Below are 21,984 nucleotides of genomic sequence, written 5' to 3'. Positions count from 1 at the left end.
ATGTCTTTTTAAATGAAGAAAAATGGAACCCAAACCTTTTTGAAACAAAAGCTTAATTTGACTTTGAAATACCTTGTTTGTTTGTAAACCTGAGTTCACTGGAGAGATATAGTCAGGATACCTGACTTGGTGAGCTGCTGTGGATTCTGGTCGTTAACTCAAGGCATCTTCAGTGCCCCCTGACTTAGTACAAACGTGCTGAAGCCTTGAAAGCCTTGCAAGATGAGGACCCAGAGTTTCTCATGGCTGTATACTTTGGAAAGCCAGTTCCATATGGCAGCCAGGGGTAAGGGATTAAGCCAGCTATGGATTGACTAATGTAAGTGTTCATTTCCACTGGCTACCTGGGCTGCTGGCTGCACTGCACCCTATGTATATTATCTCAAAGACTTACAAAGCATTTAGCACCTGGTATCTGGCGTCTTATTTACAAAGTGGTGTGGTCTTCATTGCATCAGAGGAAGCAAGAAGAGTGAATTTAAATAACAAACAAGCTGAGATACCCAGGACGTTACTGAGTTCAGTGAAAGGAAATTGATAAATGACCCTTATCTTTCTTTTGTTTCCAGCTTTTGTGAAACATATCATGGCTAACTGAATGCCAGGTGAGTCTCTTCTGTCCTCCTTGCATATCCTATTATTTTGGTTCTGGCAACTGAGATAGGCTTGAAGAATATGTAAGTAATTAATCAAAGAGAGTGAATATTTTCAGCGTACTGTATGAGGAAGTAGGACAAGAATGAGTAAAATGTTATCTTCATCCTACCAAGTGCACAGAAAATCAGTGACCTTTCTGCAGTTGTCTGGTAAATCTGGACACCTTTGTTTTAGAAATTCAACATAATATATCTTAAAAGAATTTCGTTTCCAAAGAACTAGTGTTCATTCCTTTATGATTGACTGGAAACTTCAAAGGATGCATATTTTTCATGTCCACTTACAAGTCCCTGCTCCTAGACTTCTAAAAAGGCAGAGGGATAGAACTGAGCTGACTAGAGAAAGAGCAGGCAAAGAATATAAGGAAAAGTAGATAAGAAGGAGTAATGCATGCTTATGTCACTGAACCTACACTAGGAGGATAATTATTTGCCTTTCGTACATCTGGCTCCCAACATCTCCTGGCAAATGGGTTGGCTTTCCAGGAAAAGACATGAGCTTTGTCCAGCACATCTTCTGGCTTTATTCAGTAGTGTTCTCCAAACCACAGTACCATTAAGGGTATGTCTGTCTCACCATTGCAAATGAGCTGAATTTTATTTCCAGTATTTCCTGGTCATTGTTTATTTTTGTATTCCTGGAAAAGGTGCCCGCTGTTTTCAACTGGCATTCACCATTATTCATCTCTGTTCAGCTCTTGGGGAAGGTCTGACCTGAGGGTTAACCAACTCCATCTATTCTGCAAAGTATCTGATAAACTGGGAAAAGCAGTGGCTTCTTTCAGATTTGTTCTCGTTGTTTTGGGGTTTGTTTGGGTTTTTTTTTTTGTTTTTTTTTTTTTTTTTCCTTCTGCTTTGGTTTATTTTTCTACTCTGTCCTGACCAGGCCTGGCTTTGTTTTGCTTTTGGAGCTGACATTATCCCAGCCCACCGAGACCTGTCTGTTGTATGGTGATTTTTAATTATGTTCACTGGCACCCCAGGGAGGGAGTTAAGTAGGAGTCACATCCAGGATTTTGGGACTTTTGTTCCAAGATATAATTGAACAAAATGTAAACTGTCTAAAAAAGATGACTGGGTTTCTTTTCTTATTATGTTCCAGTTTTCTTTCTTAAAGGCATTTATCTTCTCTGAACATACACTCAGTTTTCCAACTCTGGCTCCCAGTTTCCGATTCCAAAGATCTGGACTGGCCCACAGCCATGGTGGGTAATCCCACAGCTATCGTGATCCTTACTTGTTGTTTAGAGATGTTTTCAATCCTTAATCCTATCCTAAACCCACTGCCATGGGAAACTCCCATGGGAAATTCCAATGCCAAAAGTCTTTCCAGTCACCTAAAGCAACATCAGCCACCGAAGAAGACAAGTGAGCAGTGGTAAGCTGTAAAGCTGGCACAGGGCTGGGAGCTGCAGCATAGGGGCCAGCAAGAGTGTCTTTGCTCGTGATGGGTTTGGAAAGGGAGCTGAGAGCTCCTGACTCACAGAGAACCAATGTGCCACTGATGGGCGTCATTCAAGGGTGGCATCTTCCACTCCCTGCTGTGTTGCTGTTGGCATGTTTAGGGAAAGACAAATGCAGTATTTACCCTTGAAGGGGTGATGGCCCTTTGCCACAGAGCACATAACAAACAAATCCCAAAACACTGGATTTGAACTCAATGGGAATCTGGATCTGAGTCAAAAAATAAAGTAGTGGGTCGTGTTTCTTGGCCATTCCCATGTGCTGGAGGAAAGCTAGAGCTGCATCCCAATGTAAGAACCGAACTGTGTCTTTCCTTTTCTGTTTCTTTATTTTCTGAGCATAGTTGTTGTGACTACTCTGTATTGACTTTTCTTATATACAGACTCTCCGCTGGCTTGTCCCCAGGTGCTACGTACTGTTTATAACACAGAGTAATCAATTACATCTTCAATTAGTGACTCTTCCACTGGTTTTTTCAGCCCCCCCCCAGGTCAAGTGTTCTGCAGGATTATAGCCAACTAGTCTTCCTTCACAGTAGACATTGCTGTAGAAAACAGTCCCAGATTGGCTACGCATCCACTCCTGACACTATTCAGTGGGAAAGACATGGGCAGCAGGACACATTAAGCTTCCTGACATAGCTAGAAAGCACTATACCCTACTTGTGGTCCAATGACGACTGCAGCGTGGAGCAGGACTGTGGGATATGTGCAGTGGACTACGTGGACGCCCTGTGAAGGCAATGCACACAACTCTCTCCCTGCCATGTGACTGAATGTGTGATGAGCAGAGTCACCCTTATCTCATGGCCTATCTCCTGGGTGCATATCCGTTCATGGGGGCTGATCAAACAGCCCAAAATGCTGGGAAAGAACATCTTTGGGAGCAAGTGGGATGTTGTCAGAGTTGTTCAGATACCTACTTCTTTAACACAAATCTTGTGTTCAAAACCACCCTGTTTAACTTTAAACGTACAAGCTCAAGTAGTAGAGCAGTACAGCTGGAGGGACAGTCCATAGTGTGTACATAGAGGCTCAATTCGGTGTCCCACATGTAGGCTCACGGTGTTGTTTGAGATGCTCCAGGTGTTTCATGTATCCGAGGCCTCACAGATGGGATGCAGAGCCCATGGCAGACTAGTGCTTTCCGGCAGTTGGCAGCCAGGCAGGGTACTCTAGGACTTCTCAAGTGGCTCTAGGTGCTGAGGTGTGGGGAAGTGAATTGAGCCCTGTGGCTTGAACTCATGTGACTGTAGGTGAAATCCTAGAATATGCCATCAGTATTTGACCGGCTGACATAGTCTTCCTCGGCTCCCATCAGATTAAGATGCCTACAAGTAGGTGTCTACAGGAAAGCAGGGTATTTCTGTTTCCAGACCTAAAGGAGGTCCAGTTAGATGGAGCATGCAGAGTGATTCATCTCATCTGAAAAAGGGCCATAGATGCAGTGAGTCCAGCTGCCAATGTTGAGAGGGACAAATCTCCCACGAACGCTATGTCATATTTGCCATCTGCATGGGAACGTTCTGAATGCCTTGGGTCTCTCAAATTGCATCAGATGCTTATGGTTCAGAAACAGAATCCTGCCTGAAATCTAGACGTTAGCTAAGAGAAATCCCTGTGCTCAAATGTTGCTGATGGGAGACTGACTACAGATAATAAAGGGATAACAGAAGTTGGAGAAACTGTCTAGCGGTTCAGGAACTGGACAGTTTTTCTGGAAAGTTGAGTCTTTACCCTAGCTTCGTGTCTGACATGGCTATGTTGCCTCTCCATATCATGGCTTCCCATGTTTTGTCCATCATTTACATGTTGAGTGTAAGACTGCGGGGGTTGGGACTGACTAAGGGTATTTTGTCCTGTTGTGCGATTGCTCTCTGATGTCAGTCGGCGTCTCTGTGGTGCAGAGACACTCAGCTGCAGACCTTGCTGCCAATAAGCTGAGTACAGATGCATGAGGATGACTGAGGCTGATTCCTGGTGGCGTTGTTTGTTTCTTCTTTCTTCCTCTAATGCTTAAAAATAACTTTTTTTTTAGGACAAGATAGGCGCCGAGAACCCCAGATGCTGGCCTTGGATTTCAATGTAATGGAATGTCTTCTCATTTTTCAGCCCAGATTCCCATTACGGAGCTACAAAATGTGCTGTCCCTAAAGTTATTTGGATAAATGTTTTTTGTTTGTTTTGTCTTGTTTCTTCATGGGAAGAGGGTGGCCTCTGTGGAGATACAATACACTCAGGAAACCGAAGAAACTGGAATCTGAACTATGAATACCTGGGCATTGTAACTTTTTTTCTGATACAGAATATAAACAGCAATACAAAATTGTTAAGGGAGAGGGGAGAGAAGGGGAGTAACTTTTTTCATGACTAAATCAATCAAAAAATGTATTTGTCATTTAGCCATATCCTTCCCTCCCCTCCCCTCTTCCTTCCAAAACAACTGGACCTTTCTCTTCGTGTTTATTGCATTTGTAAAAAAATAGCTGTAAGAGTGTAAGGGAGAAAAGAAACTAAACCAGTTGTATAAATCTCATGTATGCAAGGAATACTCTTAATCTTTAAGGAAAAGTAGTAAAAGTAGAATGCCCAGCAATCAGCATGGCATTTGTTGAACGTTGTTCACATGTTTCTCAGCTTTGGAAGATACTACTTTTAACATATAAGATGTAAAGGAAAAAAACAAAGGAAACCAGAAGTGTATACAATGTTTGCTAAAATGCATCCCTTCTCCACAAGGATTACTTCCCATTCCAGCAGTCTGACCTATGAAACAAGTAAAATGTCTTTCCCAGTGCAAACTGGAAATTGTTCTCATATACATATCTTGGTTCTGTAGCTTTTCACAGTAAAACTTGGGATTCTTTGTCACCTGGTTTCATCATTTCTGTGTCTGTGTGAGGGAAGGGGAAATGGGAAATAAATGCTGTTGGGAAAAACCTCAGTAGAGGCAAAGGAAAGCTGAGAAGCATGAAAAAGCACACGGATTAAGTTGGTTCATTTACTGGGGAATAATAATTTTAAAAGTAAAAAAAACCCAAAACCCTTTGGTGGCGGAAAAAGGAGAAGCTAGGGGCTGTTACAGTTTGTTAGGAAATAGCAAAAAATCTAATTATGCAACACTCCATTTAAGCAAGAGGTACTGTTAAAACAGATAACTTGGAAAATTAGTGGAGGGAAGATAATCAGCGGAACATTGTAATACCAGGATACGATCTGCATAGCAATGACCGAACAGGTCATCCCCGCAGAGAAGAATTGCTATGAACAAGAGAACACAAACAATCAAATTACATGAATATACGAGCTGTAACAAAATGTACCATTGGATAGCCATAATAGAAAAGCAGCAGTTAGAGAGCTAAATGTAGTATCAGGCTGATGGCAATAACAATACAATGCCAAAGGAAATTCAAAAGGCTAGTGCAGAGGAAGGAGTAGAAAGATGTTAATAATGACAGGAATGTCTTATATCCAGCCTGGGTTAACTGTACACAAAGGTGCAAGTAAGAGGCAAAAAAAAATTGTCACCATAAATCACTAGTTCTGAAGAAACTACCTCTGAAGCATCAGTCCTGAACAGAGCCGGGCATTGGACAGGCCACTGATAATGCCACGAGATTAGCAACTAGGCCTGCTCTAGTGTGGCAGAGAGGGACACCAGAGACAGTCACCACCAGCGCTCCATCTCCTCCTCGGGGCTCCCTTTGTGGGCATCCACTTTCATTCTCAGCGTCGGCTCCTGTGATTTCCTAGGGCCTAGTTTGTCTTGGGGCAAACACCATTTCATAGGCACCTTGCCTTCCCTGTCTTGTAAATACATATTTGGACCCTGGAAATAGCTTAATACTGTTTTGAATCAAAGCTGTGCAGTAGTTGCAAAATGCAGTTCTTTATCCCTTTCCTGCTGGTGCAATGAATCCCTTGGGAATGTCTCCTGTCTTCTGCGATACTCTTACAAGGGTATCTCTGCTTTAAAGACCCCTTGAGCTCTAGGACTCATACAGCTGAGGAGCACTGTGGGGGCTCAGTACAGAAACACTCTGCTAGCAGGTACCATCCTCTTTGTCCTCCATCCCCTGTTGTTCTGACACCAAAACTCATCTCTAAATTGGGCTATTGCCATCGCACGAGTCCTACATGGCCTAGTCTAGGGCCAAACCTGTCAAAATTTCCATCGAAATCAAAGCATGGTTGTTTGTTCTGACTTCTTTTCAGAGAGATTTAGTTACCACATCAGGTGCAGCTTAGGTGGAGGAGAAATCCTAATCTCTCCAGCGGGCCATCAGCTGCTTTCTTCCTCAACTGCTAAACAGAAAGCCACCACCCTGCAGCTACTCAGCCTCCCAGTAAGGGGTCACCTTCAGGTATTATATCTAAATCTTGCAGCATATTTCACCGTACATTCCCCAAACAACATCTGTCCTCATCCACAGACGCAGGTGAGCCTTTCATATGGGCACATGGGTGGCATTCACCCATCTAAGTGCAGATATCTGTAGAGTTGGTGTCTCCATCTGTCCTAGGCTTCAATGCTTATCTTATTGGCACAGATGGTATCGGTACCATGAGGATTACACATTATTACTGTTTTTGTTACTGTTTTTGTTGTTGCTGTTACTAAAATCACAGCTGAAACACCCTCATCACATGAATCCAGCAGCTGGGACTTACATGAGGCTCACAGCTATTTCAGGAAAACTTGAAGGGCTGGTAGTGCTGCAAGTGAGCACGCAAGTCCTTTGACGGAGCAACATGAGAGGCAAAGACCAAGAGGCCAAGCACAACCACCTGGGTCGATGCGCACCAGCCAAGAGTGCAAGGCAAGAGGACTGCCCAAGTGCAGGACACGGGGCAAGCTGGGCCCACCAGCGGCCCACTGAAGCAGAACAGAATAAAATAACAGCTGGTGTTTCACCCCAGGTGCATTGGCAGGGCTCTTTGAGGAAGGATCCGCAGGTCAGTCCAAGGTGCACGAGCAAAGCTGTGTGTGGGAGAAGGCTGGAATTGTGCCCATTGCCTTCCGTGTCTCAGGACATGCTATTGCTGAATTTTGTTTTCATGATCTCAAGATTCACTCACAAGCAAACCGGAACAAATAAGCAATATCTCCCCCTTCCCTTCCCCTCCTCCTCTCCCTTACCCCTAACCCCAAATTAAAAAAAAAATAACCTCCCATCTAGAGAATGTTTCTTTAAAGAAAAAGTGGGCAGGAGACATGCCAAGTTTCTGGAAGATCTTTTTATAGCAGTAGCATCTGGCTCTTTGGGAGACTCCGTTGGTGTCTTTACATCTGCTGTGGTTAAGCTGCTAATGGACTGGCTGTCTGGGCTGCTGCCTGCTCCGCTGATTTCTTAGTACCATGCTTTGGTTATTTGAGGAGTTTGAGACTATTGATTTCTTGCCAGAATTACATAGTACATTCCAGCAGCAACTTGCATTGCGACACCCAGTCATACAGAAGGGGTTTCAGATGCAGCAAGGATATTGGCTGGCATTTCATTACCCTCTCCTTAAACCCACCCCAAGCCTGGATTAGAGCAGGGAGTGAAGTGTGGATTTTTTTGATCCAGAAGCCAAAAGGAAAGTGAATACAGTAATATTTTTTCAGTGACGTCCACAAGCAAGTAAACAAGTAAATACATCAATAGTTTAATCTGGAGGTCAATTAAAAATACTTCCCCCCCCCCCAGTGATATGTTCCAGCTGATTTTTTTACTTATTCATCACTCTAAAAGCTATTTTTTAACCTCAAGTAATTAATTACTGCTTTGGAGTGAAAAAATGAAAATGCATCCCTCTGCATCATTTTGAAACGAAACATTTTTACATTTTCAACATTTTCCTCTATGAGCAGAATTATTTTTTTTCAACCAAACCTGTTGTCAAAATTACACCTGATTTTAAGCATGAATTTCCTCCATAATGCCATTCCCTAGAGAACCTGCAGTTTTCCCCAGAACTGGTTTCAGGATTAATTTTTCTCAGCTGACCCATTTGGTTTTTTACAGCTTTTGCTCCTGTGATGAGATTAATTGGCCCTTAGAAACACTGTTTTTTCCCTCCACTGAAAATAAATTGACCCTAAACAACTGCTTCAGGAATAGGCTTTTTGAACTCAATTCAGTGGCCTAAACAGTGATATGTCGTGTCATTTGCAATGCTCTAGGCCCCATTTTGCTCAGAAATATGCATAACTTCTGCAAGTCCTATTTTGAGTTTTTATGGGTGAGATTCATCCTATTCAACTCATAAGCTTGACTGATTTGCTCACAGACAGAGACTGTCGCTTCATAGACCGTGCCTGCATACTACTTCACCCCCTCCTTGTCCCACCAAGATAAAGCCCCCCTCCAAGGTAAAATAGGTTTCTTTATCTGATTGTAGCAGCAGTGTTTTTGGAGGAGTAATGATGTGAAGATATCTGTGAATTCATGTTTACTGGTAGAATAAATATCTGATTTATTATTAAATACCAATCTTAATTACATATATGAGTGTTTATGCAGAGATGTAACCACACTGCGCAATGTAGACAATGTGAGCTATGAATTCACCAAATGCCTTGTGATATGACGTGGTTATTTCTTCCTAGTTTTATTTAACATAGAAAATCATTTGGATTCCTTAAAGTTTCTTATGTAGCCTGCGTCCATCTATCCTTCTTCTCCCATTTATCTGGTGAAGTTGTTGAAACATGTCAAAAGCCCAGCAGAACAGCAAAATGAATGTTTTCATTTATAAATCCAAAAGTGCCTGTGTTTCTGAATTAGCTGTTCTGTGAATTCCTTCACTTTCCTGTAATAAAAATGCCATGGGAGAGTTACGATGCATGCCAAAGATAAAAGACAGGAGAAATGAAGAAAAAAAAATATATGTGTGTGTAGGTAGACCTATACTGAATTGGAGCAACTGTGTGTCATTTGGGACAGCACTGACATTTGAAGCTGTGCTTCTGTTCCCACCAGGAAGAATCAATGGGTGCACAGGAGTAAGCACACAAACGCATAGATAACACAGACTCACACAGAATCTCTCAAGATGTGGTTTGACATTTCTGGAATGAAGTTTCTAGTTTGATGATACGAGACTTTTGGGAGCCTAGTAACAGATTTAAAAAAAAAACCCCAACACCTAACCCCCAAACCCCATGGTCGTGCAACACAAAGTACTTCTCCAGTGTAAACTCACTGTGTGTCTTCAAACCTGCTCAAAGCTTCTGAAGAACTTCACTTGGTTTAGGTAGACTTATGGGGCATCACCTTTGTCTACCACTCTAACTTCATGCTGGCTTGCCAGAAATAAAACCTCTTTCTGTAGCTTCTGTAAAGCAGGTATAAGAGTAGAAACTCGGCACACACTCTGTATCATGCACACCAGCCAGTGACAGTATCATGGTTGCACACTCAGGGTTGGTCTGGATGAATATCTGTGCATGTAAGTTTGTCTGTGAGCCCCTTCCAGGTGCACTCATAGAAAAACTTATATGCACAATTATACAGACAGAGACACTACTTGAAAATCCTTTGGCAGCTGCCTTTCCAGAAGGTGCCTTTTACATATGTGACATACCTCTTCACATTTGTCCTGCATTTCAAACCTTCTAGCCCCATGAGGATGCATTTGTCCACAGAATGGACCAAACTGTGTCTTCACGGTGGCAGATCAGACATCGCTGGAGCACCAGGCAGGAGCAAAAAAGATTCCCATTGTAGAAAAAGTGAAAAAGATGTGCTGTAGGGCCAGAAGAAGAGGGCATAAGCCTGTCATGCAGTGCTTTTCTGAGTGAAGGAAACAAAACAGCCTTGGGGATTCCTGTCCTGATCTAGGCAGACATATCCCCAATCCATCCCTGCTCCCACCAGAGTGTGAAAAATCATAGCTGCAGTACAGAATTGGTTTTACCTCATCTGAGCTGAGCAACCTGAAAGCTTAGAGTGATGCTTAGAATCATAGAATCATAGAATAGAATCATGGTATAGTTTGGGTTGGAAGGGACCTCTAAAGGTCATCTAGTCCAACCCCCCTGCCCTGGGCAGGGACATCTTCCACTAGACCAGGTTGCTCAGAGCCCCGTCCAGCCTGACCTGGAATGTTTCCAGGGATGGGGCATCCACCACCTCTCTGGGCAACCTGTGCCAGTGCTTCACCATCCTCAGCGTAAAACATTTCTTCCTTATCTCTAGTCTAAATCTATCCCCCTCTAGTTTAAAGCCATTCCCCCTTGTCCTGTCGCAACAGGCCCTGCTGAAAAGTTTGCCACCATCTTTTTTCCAAGCCCCCTTTAAGTACTGACAGGCTGCAGTAAGGTCTCCCCGGAGCCTTCTCTTCTCCAGGCTGAACAACCCCAACTCTCTCAGCCTTTCTCCATAGCAGAGCTGTTCCATCCCCCTGATCATTTTTGTGTCCCTCCTCTGGACCCGCTCCAACAGGTCCGTGTCTTTCCTGTGCTGAGGGCTCCAGAGCTGGACGCAGCACTGCAGGTGGGATCTCCTGCTGATCATTTTAGTTTTGAGGAGCATACTGTCTGATGATGCTTAGTCATGCCTTCCTCCTGCCAGACTGCCTGTATTTTAGCATATCACCCACCAAACAAACCTTTAAAAAAAGAAGAATCCCCCCCACACACACACACACCCACTTTATCCCAGTCAACACAACTGCAGAAAAAACCCTTCCAGCAGGTGCTGAACCCATGACTAATTCCTCCCCACTGCCATTCATAAATGCTGAGAGTTGGCAAATAATGGGAACAGAACTATTTGGAATGTGCCAGGATGTTTCAAGAAATCATAAACAGTCACAGAGTAAGTCCACGCAAAGCCTATCTTTGAGAATCAAGTATTTCTTGAAGGAAAATATTTTTTAAATGCTTATGGTGTGCAGAAAACAATATAGTTATCTTTTCGATTGCCTCAGTCCATCTCATGGCCCTGTGCTGTTAGTAGTGGGGTTTATTATTCTCACAGGGTACCTAAGCCTGAAATGTCACTGCTGATTTTAATACTAGTGGGGTCAGTTCGCTCTCTTCTCCCAAGGAAGTACGTACGGGTATGTTTCTAAAGCACATAAATAGCTTTGGATGTTAAATCCCCATAAAGACAGTTACAGCACCAGTGTGCAAATGAGACAGAAATGATCTCAGGTAACTCAGGCACTTACAGTACAGACATGTAGATTGGATCACCCACCATAGTCAGCAAGGAAAAATATTCATCCCTGTGTCATGATTCAGCTCTTCTATTTTAGATATCAGCAGTAGAATAAAATACCTCATGCTCAGAACTCCACTGAATATATTATCCGTATCCCAGCTACCAATGAGGAAAGCTTGGGTGGATGACTCTTCTCTAGATGCCCACGTTTGATGGGGTTTTCACTCTGGCTACCTCAGTCTGAAAGGACAGGTCCTTGAAAACATGGTATGTGCTCACCACATTTTATTTTTGTTTTATTCTTGCCCAGAACATTGTTCCTTTGCTGAGCTGAATGCCGGGAGCTTCAGTTCATGTCTGAAGCTGCTTGGGATCAGTGTTTGCTCTGACTTACATGTCTCCTGCACTGTAACGTGATGAGTGGAAATGGATTGAGTGAGAGGACTTCCAAGTACTACATTTAGAAGCCAAAATCCAGGTTTAGTCTGTACAGTTAATTTATCGTCTCCATAGCAGAGCAATCCAAAGCAAACTTCTGCCCAGACTCAGACCTTGAGTAAATTTTATGAAAATCTCTCCAAGGTCCCAGATATATAACATCTATATTCCCACAAAAAAAGCCCCAAAACCCCACAAAACCCAAACAACCCTCCTGGAGGTTTCTAAGATGTTCTGCTGATTATTTGGTCTTGTGGGCAGAGTACATGCTTGTTTGATAGGGTGGGGCTGGATCTGGTGTGGCATTTTCTGCAGAGAGGAGAGTGGACCTTGTGCGGGGATGTGTGTCCACATGTACCCAATTTTAAGAAGGAAATTTTACAAAAGTAGTGTAAATCTCTGCATAGAAGTGGATCTTGGGATGAACGGAGTAGCGCTGGGATCACCCAATGGGATTGAATTCTACCCATCGCTTGTGGGTGTTTCTGAAGCATCAGCAGTAATAATACCATATTAATAAACCATCTCCAGGCAAGCATGTCTGCATGTCCTTGTCTTAATGAAGCAATCATAGTGCTGGACTATGGAGGTCCCAAAAATTTCCTTCAGGTTGTGTCATTTGGGACACACACGTCGACACAGACACCAAAGGCGGCAGATTGGAGTTGAAGGACATGAGGCACGAGAAACACCGTGGCAGTGGACTGGAGAGATCTCTGCCTCCGTCAAGTCCTCTTAGAAGATTAATCTCTTTTCTCTGGTTCAGCAATGCAAAATTCCCCCAGGAGGTCCCAGGAGGGACCCTCTTTTACTGTCCAAAAACCGGAGTTTCATACATTTTGAAAAAAAGAAAGTGGAAAGAGAAGGCTGATGCATGCATGTGGGAGACAGCTAGCAAATACAAAATATTTCATTAATACTTTCCAGTATCACAGGCATGATGAGCAAAGCCCGGAATGAAGAGAGGCAGTATTAGTAACTACTACTCATCGTTAATTGCTATTAATTTATAAATCCCTAATAATCATCGTTCTTGCCAAGGATTACAGGCACTGACTGGGATCATGCTGTGCTTGACTCTAGACCAAAACAGAGCAAAAAGACAACTTCTTCACTGTGCCATTTACAGTCTAGTTTCTTTTGAAACCATTGTTTTCATCAAAATGCATATTTATGATGTTTGCCCAGTGATTCATGATACCATCAAACAGAAAAGTGAGCAACTGAAAAAAAAATACCATTTTAAGCAACATTAAAGTGTGCAGGAACTGGATGAAAAATGACAGAGAAAAATTCTTCAAAGTAAAGCCCAAATTTCCATGACTTTCTGGGGCCAAACTGTAAATGAAAAGTGGCAGATTAATTTCACATTTCTGTTTCGGAGAATGGGGATGAATTCTAGTCCGGGAGAAGTTATCAACACCCCCATAAGCTGGAGTTTTGCTTCCTGACACTTTTCTTTGCACCTCTCTTACATTCGCATTACAGCTGACTCACATCGTCACGTCCCGCTCAGCAGCGAAGTGTGGGCATGTCGGTTGTGCGAGCGTTTCATCAACCGATGAAAAGTTGCCGCAAAAGGCTGGAAACTGCATTGTTTCCAACTGCATGCTCAAAGTCCCCGTTTAGAGGCATTCCCGGAGGACAACTGTCCTGCTCCAAAGCTCTCTGATGCCATCCCTTAGAGGATGCTGTCCCTTAGGGACCAGAGCCCGTTGTTTCCGAGTACCCTGCAGACAGCTGTGGGATTGGTTTCCACGCTTGCTGCAGGTGATATAATGGAGAATTTTACCCTCCAGAATGAGCGTGGCCACTGGGCTAAAGGGAACGGATTCAAACCACGAGTCAATGCAGTGAACTGTGTTTATGCTTCGTGTTTCTCCCTTTACACGTGCTGTTCGGTAGCATGAAAAGGTGTGAGCGTTGTCTGGTACAGCTCTGCCAGCAGAAGCTGTGAGGATAATTACACAGACAAGACTGCTTATTTTTTCTTGGTATAGTATGTGCACAGTGGTGAAGCTGCCTGATCAAACCTCCCCTACCATAAGCTTGTTTTAACTGAGAGATGCAACGTTTCAGACACGAATGAAATCTAGACTAAGTATCAACCTAGTGAATTTAGGAAATCGCAAGATCTTTGGCCATGTTCACAGAGGGGGTGATGCATCTGGCATCACATCTGGATGCTTTTGGCTGCCTTTACAAATGCAAATAACAGGACTTATTGACAGCAGTGTCAATGAAGACGGCGGTGAGTGCATGGGTAAGGCAGTGATGCGTATGTAATGATACCTCTGCAGCACTGCAGGCTTAAGTGCATGTGATCTCAGATAAGACCAGTATTAATAAATGCCGATACTAATGTGACACCCATGTTATGAACTCATAGCCTGGCCCTGTTTCATCAACTGAAGGGGCTTTTTCTGGGAGATGAATAATTAGCCTCACAGCTGCAGAGTTTAGAAGGATGCTGTGGTTGCTCGGGGAGTCATAGGACACCTGAGACCACGTTGAAGTTCTCCTCATCCTAAAGAAACAGACCGTTTCTGTTAAAAGAGACTCTTCATCCATAGCTAACGATATAGTGCTTATGATAAAGGGGTTTGGGAGCCTAGGAGCATCTGCTACAGGGTACTGAGACACACATATAGGAGCCAACTTCCCATTGCTGCTATTTAGAACAGGGGTGATGGATTAAAGTGATCCTTTCTAAGGTCAAAGCTGGAGTCTGTTTCAGAGCCAGGGTAAATACTTAAGAAATCCTGACTACTGTCCAGACCTTGTTTTTATGTACACAAGCACTGCAACAAATGCAATCAGATAAACATTGATAAATAATACAGAAATAATATCAAGATGCCAAATTCTGCTCCAATGCCCAGTTTGCCATAAAAGCAAAGATTTGAAATGCAAAACCCCAGAAGATGACTGAAAATATGTGCCGCAGGGGACTGGTTTATATTTCTAGCAGAAGTCAAAAATACTGTTATAAGAAGTTTCAAGATTAGACTTGGTTCATGGCATACAGATTTGTGGGTGGCAAAATGTGTGCCCTAGGCTGTGTTGGCAATTTCATGCTGCTCACAGACAGGGCTTAAAATACAGCAACCATCTAGAAAGCTAAATAAAGTTCTCTCAGGATGAAAATACAGCCACAATTTATGGGAACACACCAGAATAATTTGAGCCACATGTTTTCGTGTAGAGCAGCTTTGACTAAGATCATCTCGGAGATCTAATGAGCTGCTCCTGCTCATGAGACCTACAGGGAAAAGGTGCAGGATAAAGAAGGGAAACAAAATCAGAAGATGCTATCCAAGGAATAAAGTCCTGAGGAAATGGAGATGACATTGCTGCCGTCCCACTGTGGGGAGGGAGGGTTTGTACCAGGTACCTGTCACCCCATGGCCGACCCTTCCCACATTAATTTATTGAGGACTTCGTTAACTTGCTGCATTTACTGCCTGCCATCCTGTGATGACTGAAAAGAAAATGGGATTGCTTGATGAGCAGTTTTGGGGGATCAGTTTCTAATCACAGCTCAGACACTAGCATCAGACATTTCTCTTCAATGAACATATCCTTCTCTTTTCTAGAGAACCCCTTTTTAGTCATTATCAATAAGATGAGATTATGTAGAAACATCCATTATGGATACCAGTACCCACATATCTTGTCTTTGTCTGAGTTAGATGCTCACTGTATATGACTACATACGGCTTTGCAACCAATTTTGCGTGTGTCTCTGTCAAAGTGTGCCTGTGTCTGTGTCTGGTTCCCATCCATGGGTGAAAATATATTTGGGAAGGGAGGGGATGTGACAGGTATGTCTGTCTACGTATATTTCTATGTAGGTACCTGAGTCTGGATAGTCATATGTCCTGGTTTCGGCAGGGATAGAGTTAATTTTCTTCCTAGCAGCTGGTACAGTGCTGTGTTTTGGATTTAGGGTGAGAACAATGTTGATAACACACCGATGTTTTAGTTGTTGCTGAGCAGTGCTTACACTAGTCAAGGGCTTTTCAGCTTCCCGTGCTCTACTGACTGAGAAGGCTGGAGGTGCACAAGAAGCTGGGAGGGGGCACAGCCAGGACAGCTGACCCCAACTGGCCAGAGGGACATTCCATACCATGTGACGTCATGCTCAGCATATAAAGCTGGGGGAAGAAGAAGGAAGGGGGGGACGTTTGGAGTGATGGCGTTTGTCTCCCCAAGTCACCATTACGCGTGATGGAGCCCTGCTTTCCTGAGATGGCTGAACACCGGCCTGCCCATGGGAAGGAGTGAATGAATTCCTTGTTCTGCTTTGCTTGTGTGCGCAGCTTTTGCTTTCCCTATTAAACTGTCTTTATCTCAACCCATGAGTTTTCTCACTTTTACCCTTCCGATTCTCTCCCCCATCCCACCGGGGGGGAGTGAGCGAGCGGCTGCTTGGTGCTCAGTTGCCGACTGAGGTTAAACCACGACATCATAGTATAGTGGTCCGTGTCTCCCTTTGCTTTTATACAGGCAGGAGTGACAGCCTGTTAATGTGTGGCAGTCATGCTTACAGGGTCAGGTTGGTGAGAGCCAGCAGAGCCAGCACAGGAGATACATCCTGAGCAAGATGCGGTCGGAAACATGCTGTGGCAGATCAGGTTATAGGAAGCATTCAGCCCAGCCATGGTGTTTAGCAAAGATCTCCTTTCCCATTTCACAGACACTTGGTCTGGTCCTGCGCTGGCTGAGCTATAATGGAGGACGAAACGCTGCCTCCAATGTAAAAGGGAAATTTCAGGCCTCTCTCCTGCCAAAGAGGAGGTGTGCGGTGGAAAGAGGTGAGCTGGGTCTCAGGGGTGTCTGCATGTTTAGGGTTGGAAAACTCTTTAAAAGAAAGTGGTGGAACTAACTTGCCTGTAATCCATAAGAGCACACCTGTCCCAGAAACTGCGCTGAGGAAACAGTGCTCTGGAGGCTGCACGGGGAGGTAGGTAGCGGGGCAGGGAACCTGAGACTGACTTTTTCTCCATTCTCTTCACTTTTGCTGACTGCAGCAAGAACCAATTTTCTGGGTGAACCTCAAGTCCGACATAGATACTCTACAAACCAACAAAACCTCAGAAAGACAGGAAGCGTCTAGAGACGGGGCAGCATAGCCAAAGACAACAGCTCCTGAAGATACCCAAAAATGCTCCACCCCCCCCTCCCCAGTGCCACCATTAAAGACATTTTGTCTCCATTTTGGCTGGTTTTTTTTTCGCAAGAGGGCAAGATGCTCAGCCTGTCCCCAGCCTCCCTGGATGTTGCATCAACAAAAGACAGACCCTTCTTCTCCCTCCCTCCCTCCCTCCCTTCCCTCCCCAGGGGGTGACCTTTGTCACAAACCCCTCCAGGAGAAAAAGAAGCAAACAAACAAACAAGATAAAAATAAAAAAAGAAAAGAAAATAAAAGGATGTGGAGATATGACCAGACGGACAAGCACAAAGTTTCCCCAAGGATGGGCAAATGTTTCAGACTTGGAGGGACTTCTCGCAATCCCAGTCTTACCTCTGGCCGCCTTTTTACCCAGGAAATATTCCCCAGCCACAAAAACCTCTGAAAGCCCCCACTGTGCAGGGCTCCAGTGGCATAAACACACACACACACAAATTTATGTTTTAGCTCCTACAGACAAGACTTTACTCCTGGCTTGCCAAATGATTGTACAGGCTTGCCAGTCACGTCCACAGTACCCAAAACACACATGGCAGGCTCATCTCTCGCCTTTCCCACAGACATATATACCCTTGTGGCCCTCTCTCCGTCTCCATCGTTTCCAAGCAGTGGGTGCAGCTGGCTGGGCTGGTGGCGTTCAAGGGCTTCAAAGAAGCCACTTACATGCTGGTGGGCACCATCTCCCCAGAGCCCTTCATGAAGGTTGAGCTCCAGCATGGGACTTGACACCGGGGCATCCTTTCCTCCAGGCAGTCTCATGCATCAAGGGAGAAGGTACCTGAGGGGTCTGTGGAGCACAGACAGCATCTTGCCTTGGGCATGACACTGAGTCTGCCTGTGCCATAGTTTGTCACTGAAGGATGGAAAGCAGGAGTTTTTACCTCAATTAGATGAAAGGCAGTCCGAGGCAAGGCTATTTTTGTGCTTAAGTCTGATCCAAATACAGGGACAAAAGTGGAAATTCCTGCTATTGAACTGACAGTGGTTCAGCTCAGGAGACAATTTTCAACTGTTTTCTTTTCTTTCTTTTATCCCCCCCCCTCCTAGGGACTTCTGACATCGCCAATATCCAGGCTTCCTCCTATTTCCTTCTCATGGTACATTTTCTTTTTAAGGCTCTTGATTTGAGGTTGTAGGGATCCTGAATTTGACACAGGAATTTGGTCAAGAGGGATATTTTCTGACTTCTGCATGTGGACAGAGGGAGTATTTGTATTACAGACTCATTTGAATTAAACATGAATTCAGTAGTTATGTGGAGTTGGGTCAGGAATCAGTTGCCACAAAAGTCCCTTCCTACCTATGAAGCCTTCTGAAGGTTTCATCTCACCGATATAAATAAAAATCCAAACACGCAATTATTGATTTAGCTGCCAGTGTAAATTGGCACTGTTGAAACTGGTGATTTCTTACTGGCTTTCTTGAGGGTATATATTGATGAAAGTCTGAGGGAAACTGGCACAACTGTGTGTTGCTGAAAGCCAGTTTGTATTCCTGTCCTCCCTTGCCATGTTCTTCTCAGGTGTGCTCATCTCTGAGTTTCTGTAGGATGTGGGTTGATTTAGGGGGCTTGGTAATTTTTCTGTGATTCCCGATTATCTTCCTCCATACAATGAAAGATGTGGACAGTGATTGTAATCAGCACCTTGCAAACAATTGGCTGAACCACAGGGATGTAACGAGGACTCGCTGAGGTACTGCTCTGCCTGCCACATACGTGGGAATGAATCTCCCCCCACACAAAGGAGGCCATTTCTGAGAATAATATCCTCTAATGCTCTGCAGATTTCATTTCTCACATCTGCTACAGGATGGCAAAGCACAGAATAAATGTCCTTGGACAGACTCCTGTAGGACAGCAGTATGTAATAGCTGCCATGAAGCATTTGCTATGGGATTCACATGACTAAAAGTCAACATTTCCACCTGAGCTAGATGCTCTGAACTGTTTTTATTGTCATCAGAGATGTGTCCAATACGTTTAATAAACTGGAGTGTGGTTCTTCTCATCCTAAAGTTTGTGTTGAAGGTAAGTCAGATGAATTATTCCCTAAAATTCCCATTCCCCTCTGCTGACTTCAAGGAGGGAGAAGGGAGACTAACTCAGCTGTACATGTTGACACCGCAGACACTAGGGCTCCATTCACCATCTGCAGCTATTTAAGAGCTTAATGTGGGCATATTATTCCCCCAAAAGCCAGGTGGGTTTGCCAGCTGGTGTAGGTCTCTTGCAGAAAGCCAGAGGTAGCAGCCAGAAGCAGCCATTTACAGCTAGCTCATGTTGACCTCTTAGATTGGTTTCCCCCCCGATTTTTGGTGGTGCTGCCCACTGGGCCACGTCCCTGGTATGACTTGAGATGATGGGGGCAGCAGGGGTAATGGGACTCTGTCCTGTTGCCGCTGCGCCACATTGTCACTGCTTCTCTCGGCTCTGTGACCCCACGAGCGAGGCAGAGCCATGTGGCTGTGTGTAAGCCACCGGACTGGTTTGCTGAACCTCTCCTAGCTCCTGAGACCTTTCCACAGCCCTTCGCCGCCCAGCGCTCACCTACTTGACCTTTGAAAAACCTCTGCATCTGAGCATGCCAGTACTTTCTCAGTCTCTCTTGGCATCTCTCCAGAAATAACTCTCCTATTTTACTCTGCTTTTTTTAAACACTAATCGTAGCTTAAAATTATTTTACGTGCACACACATATACATCACATATATTTTCAGTACGCTCTGCAAAAAGGCAAATTTGTCAATAGGAAGGAAGCCATTCAGAGATGTGAGAGACTGGGAGATGTAAAAATCCTCCATTATTTAACTCTAAATGAAATATCCAGCTGTTTCATAAAGGAGAATTCAAATGTACTGTGTCCTGCTTTGGTGGAGTTCACCTCCCTTCTTCATCAAGCTTTTCTGCTTTTGACAGAAGGCGTTGAGTGGGAAAGCATGTAAGGGAAAGAGGTTGGCAGGCATGAATTTGAGTGCTTATTTGGGAGTCCATTAAACGTTGGCATGCAGTTGGCTTATGAGTTTATTTATGTGCAAGTTCCCAGACTTTTCAGTTTTTCATGGGATTGCAGGATGGCATTATCTGTAGACATTTTCGTAACTTCTAAAGGAGGCTAGAACATTTGTTGCAGCAAGGCACTGAAATACTTGTTCCCAAGTATTTATAGATGGTTGGGATACTATGAGTGTGGTTTGCAATTGGTAACTTTAGACAGCTAAAAGTGATCTGCTTAAACCTGGTTCATCTTATCCTAAGAGATATCCAGATACAGTTCAGGAGGCTGGAGGGTAGGGACCTGTAGCAAAGAAAGGTAAGTGAAGGAAGGCTTTTTAACTAGACATCTATACCTCAGACATCTAAAGTCATGTCAAATAAATCTTGAGCCTAGATTTTCTTGTATTTTCTGGAAAAATTGTAGTGTGCGGAACGTGTCTATCAAGTGAAAGGAGTGATGATTGGCTGTTGTTTTGGATCAAAATTTAGACTGCACCTAGAATACTGCACCCAGTTTTGGGCCCCGGTTACAGCAAAAACATTGACAAACTGAAGTAAGTTCAGTGGAGGGCCACTGAGATGGTTGGGAGCTGGATCACTTGTCCTGTGAGGAGAGGTTGAGGGAACTGGGTTCGTGCAGCCTGGAGAAGACAGGGCTTTGTAGGGACCGAATAACAGCCTGCTGGTAACTATGAGTAGCTTGTCAAGAAGATAGAGTCAGACTTTGCACAGTTGTGGTGGATTGACCATGGCTGGCCACCAGGTGCCCACCAAGCCGCTCTATCACTCCCCCTTCTCAACAGGACAGGGGGAGAAAATATGAGGGAAAACTCATGGGTTGAGATAAAGGCAATTTAACAACAGCAAAGGCCGTGTGCAGAAGCAAAGGAAAACAGAAATATTTATTCTTTATTTCCTATCAGCAGGCAACGTCCAGCTACTTGCTGGGAAGCAGGGCCTCACTTCAGAAGGCTTGAATGATGTCTTCTGGGTTATGCTGAACCCTTTCCCTTGGCCTTCCCTCACTTGATCTCCCCTTGCTGTGGTCCCTTACCCTTTGAATGGATGGGACACTCAAGCCTCTTTATAGGTAGCTCCTTCTAAAAGGGGTCATTGCTGCCTTCTCCGCATCTGCCATCAGCTTTGGTTTAAGGTCTGTGGTACTGACGTCCGCAGAGGGATGTATTTGTGGAGAAAAGGTATACTTTGGATTTCACAGCTGCAGGAGTTAGACAGTGGGGAGAATGAGGGGAAATGCCATATGGATTTCTTGTGGTTTGTTAATTTGGTTTTTTACAAAATATTTTCCCTTACTTTGACATCATGGTTGGAGGACCAGGGGAAAAAAAAAGGAAAAAAAAAGAAAACCTCCGAGTTATATATTTACCCTCAAACCACGAAATTCAGGCACGAAAGTATATTAGGCCATTTCAATGCACACAGGAAAGCTATTGTCGAGCAAAATTATTCCTTGGTTTTACTACTGTAATATAGAGGCATGTGTTAGAGTTTAGAGACTCCCTAAAGAGCAGCTGTTGGCTTGTAGCAATTTAATTAAGAATGTAGCTATGGCTAGCTGATTATATTTCTAAATCTGTCTTTGGCTCTCTTCCCTTTTATCTTTGATCTTGTAGGCCTGATTCAAGCCCCCCCCCCAATCAAGGCAAATCTGCCTTAGAGATTGATGAGGTTTGGATCAGTCTTGGACAGCACAAAGGTTACAGCCAGACATGTACTTAGTTTTATACCCCATCCTTGCAGTGGGTGGGAATGAAACTAAAATAACAACAGAACTTTCCATTCCCCAGGGAAAGAAGCTGGTAGAGATTTTCCTAAGCACGTGTGCATCACTTGGGATATATACTGCTGTAGCAGTGATCCCAAAAAAGTCAGACATCTAAATTAGAGCTGGTACTAAGATTCTAGGTACCCCAATGTTACCCTGTAGTGAATGGAGAGAGACAGGTTCTTTCAAAGAGTGATTTAGAGGAAGGATATAATTCATTGTTCTGAATTGCCTTCTCAAGGGAATCTTTCCCTATTAATTATAGAGGGCGCTCAGAAAGATTAGCTTCCTAACATAG

General features: G+C 44.0%; 1 protein-coding gene across 1 annotated transcript in view; it reads left to right on the top strand.

The window, feature by feature from the left end:
* The window catches only part of MYL3 (myosin light chain 3), a 38,760-nt gene extending 33,770 nt beyond the window's left edge, over positions 1-4,990 (top strand). The window contains exons 6-7 of the mRNA XM_076332092.1: positions 570-605; positions 4,158-4,990. Of these exons, the coding sequence (XP_076188207.1) occupies positions 570-598 (29 nt within the window). The 3' untranslated portion in view covers positions 599-605; positions 4,158-4,990. The remainder of the gene's footprint in view (positions 1-569; positions 606-4,157) is intronic.
* Positions 4,991-21,984: the final 16,994 nt, after the last annotated feature.

The sequence above is a fragment of the Aptenodytes patagonicus genome, chromosome 2, assembly GCF_965638725.1.
Source record: "Aptenodytes patagonicus chromosome 2, bAptPat1.pri.cur, whole genome shotgun sequence".
Classification (NCBI taxonomy): Eukaryota; Metazoa; Chordata; class Aves; order Sphenisciformes; family Spheniscidae; genus Aptenodytes; species Aptenodytes patagonicus.
This window is presented reverse-complemented; position numbering and strand designations above follow the sequence as displayed.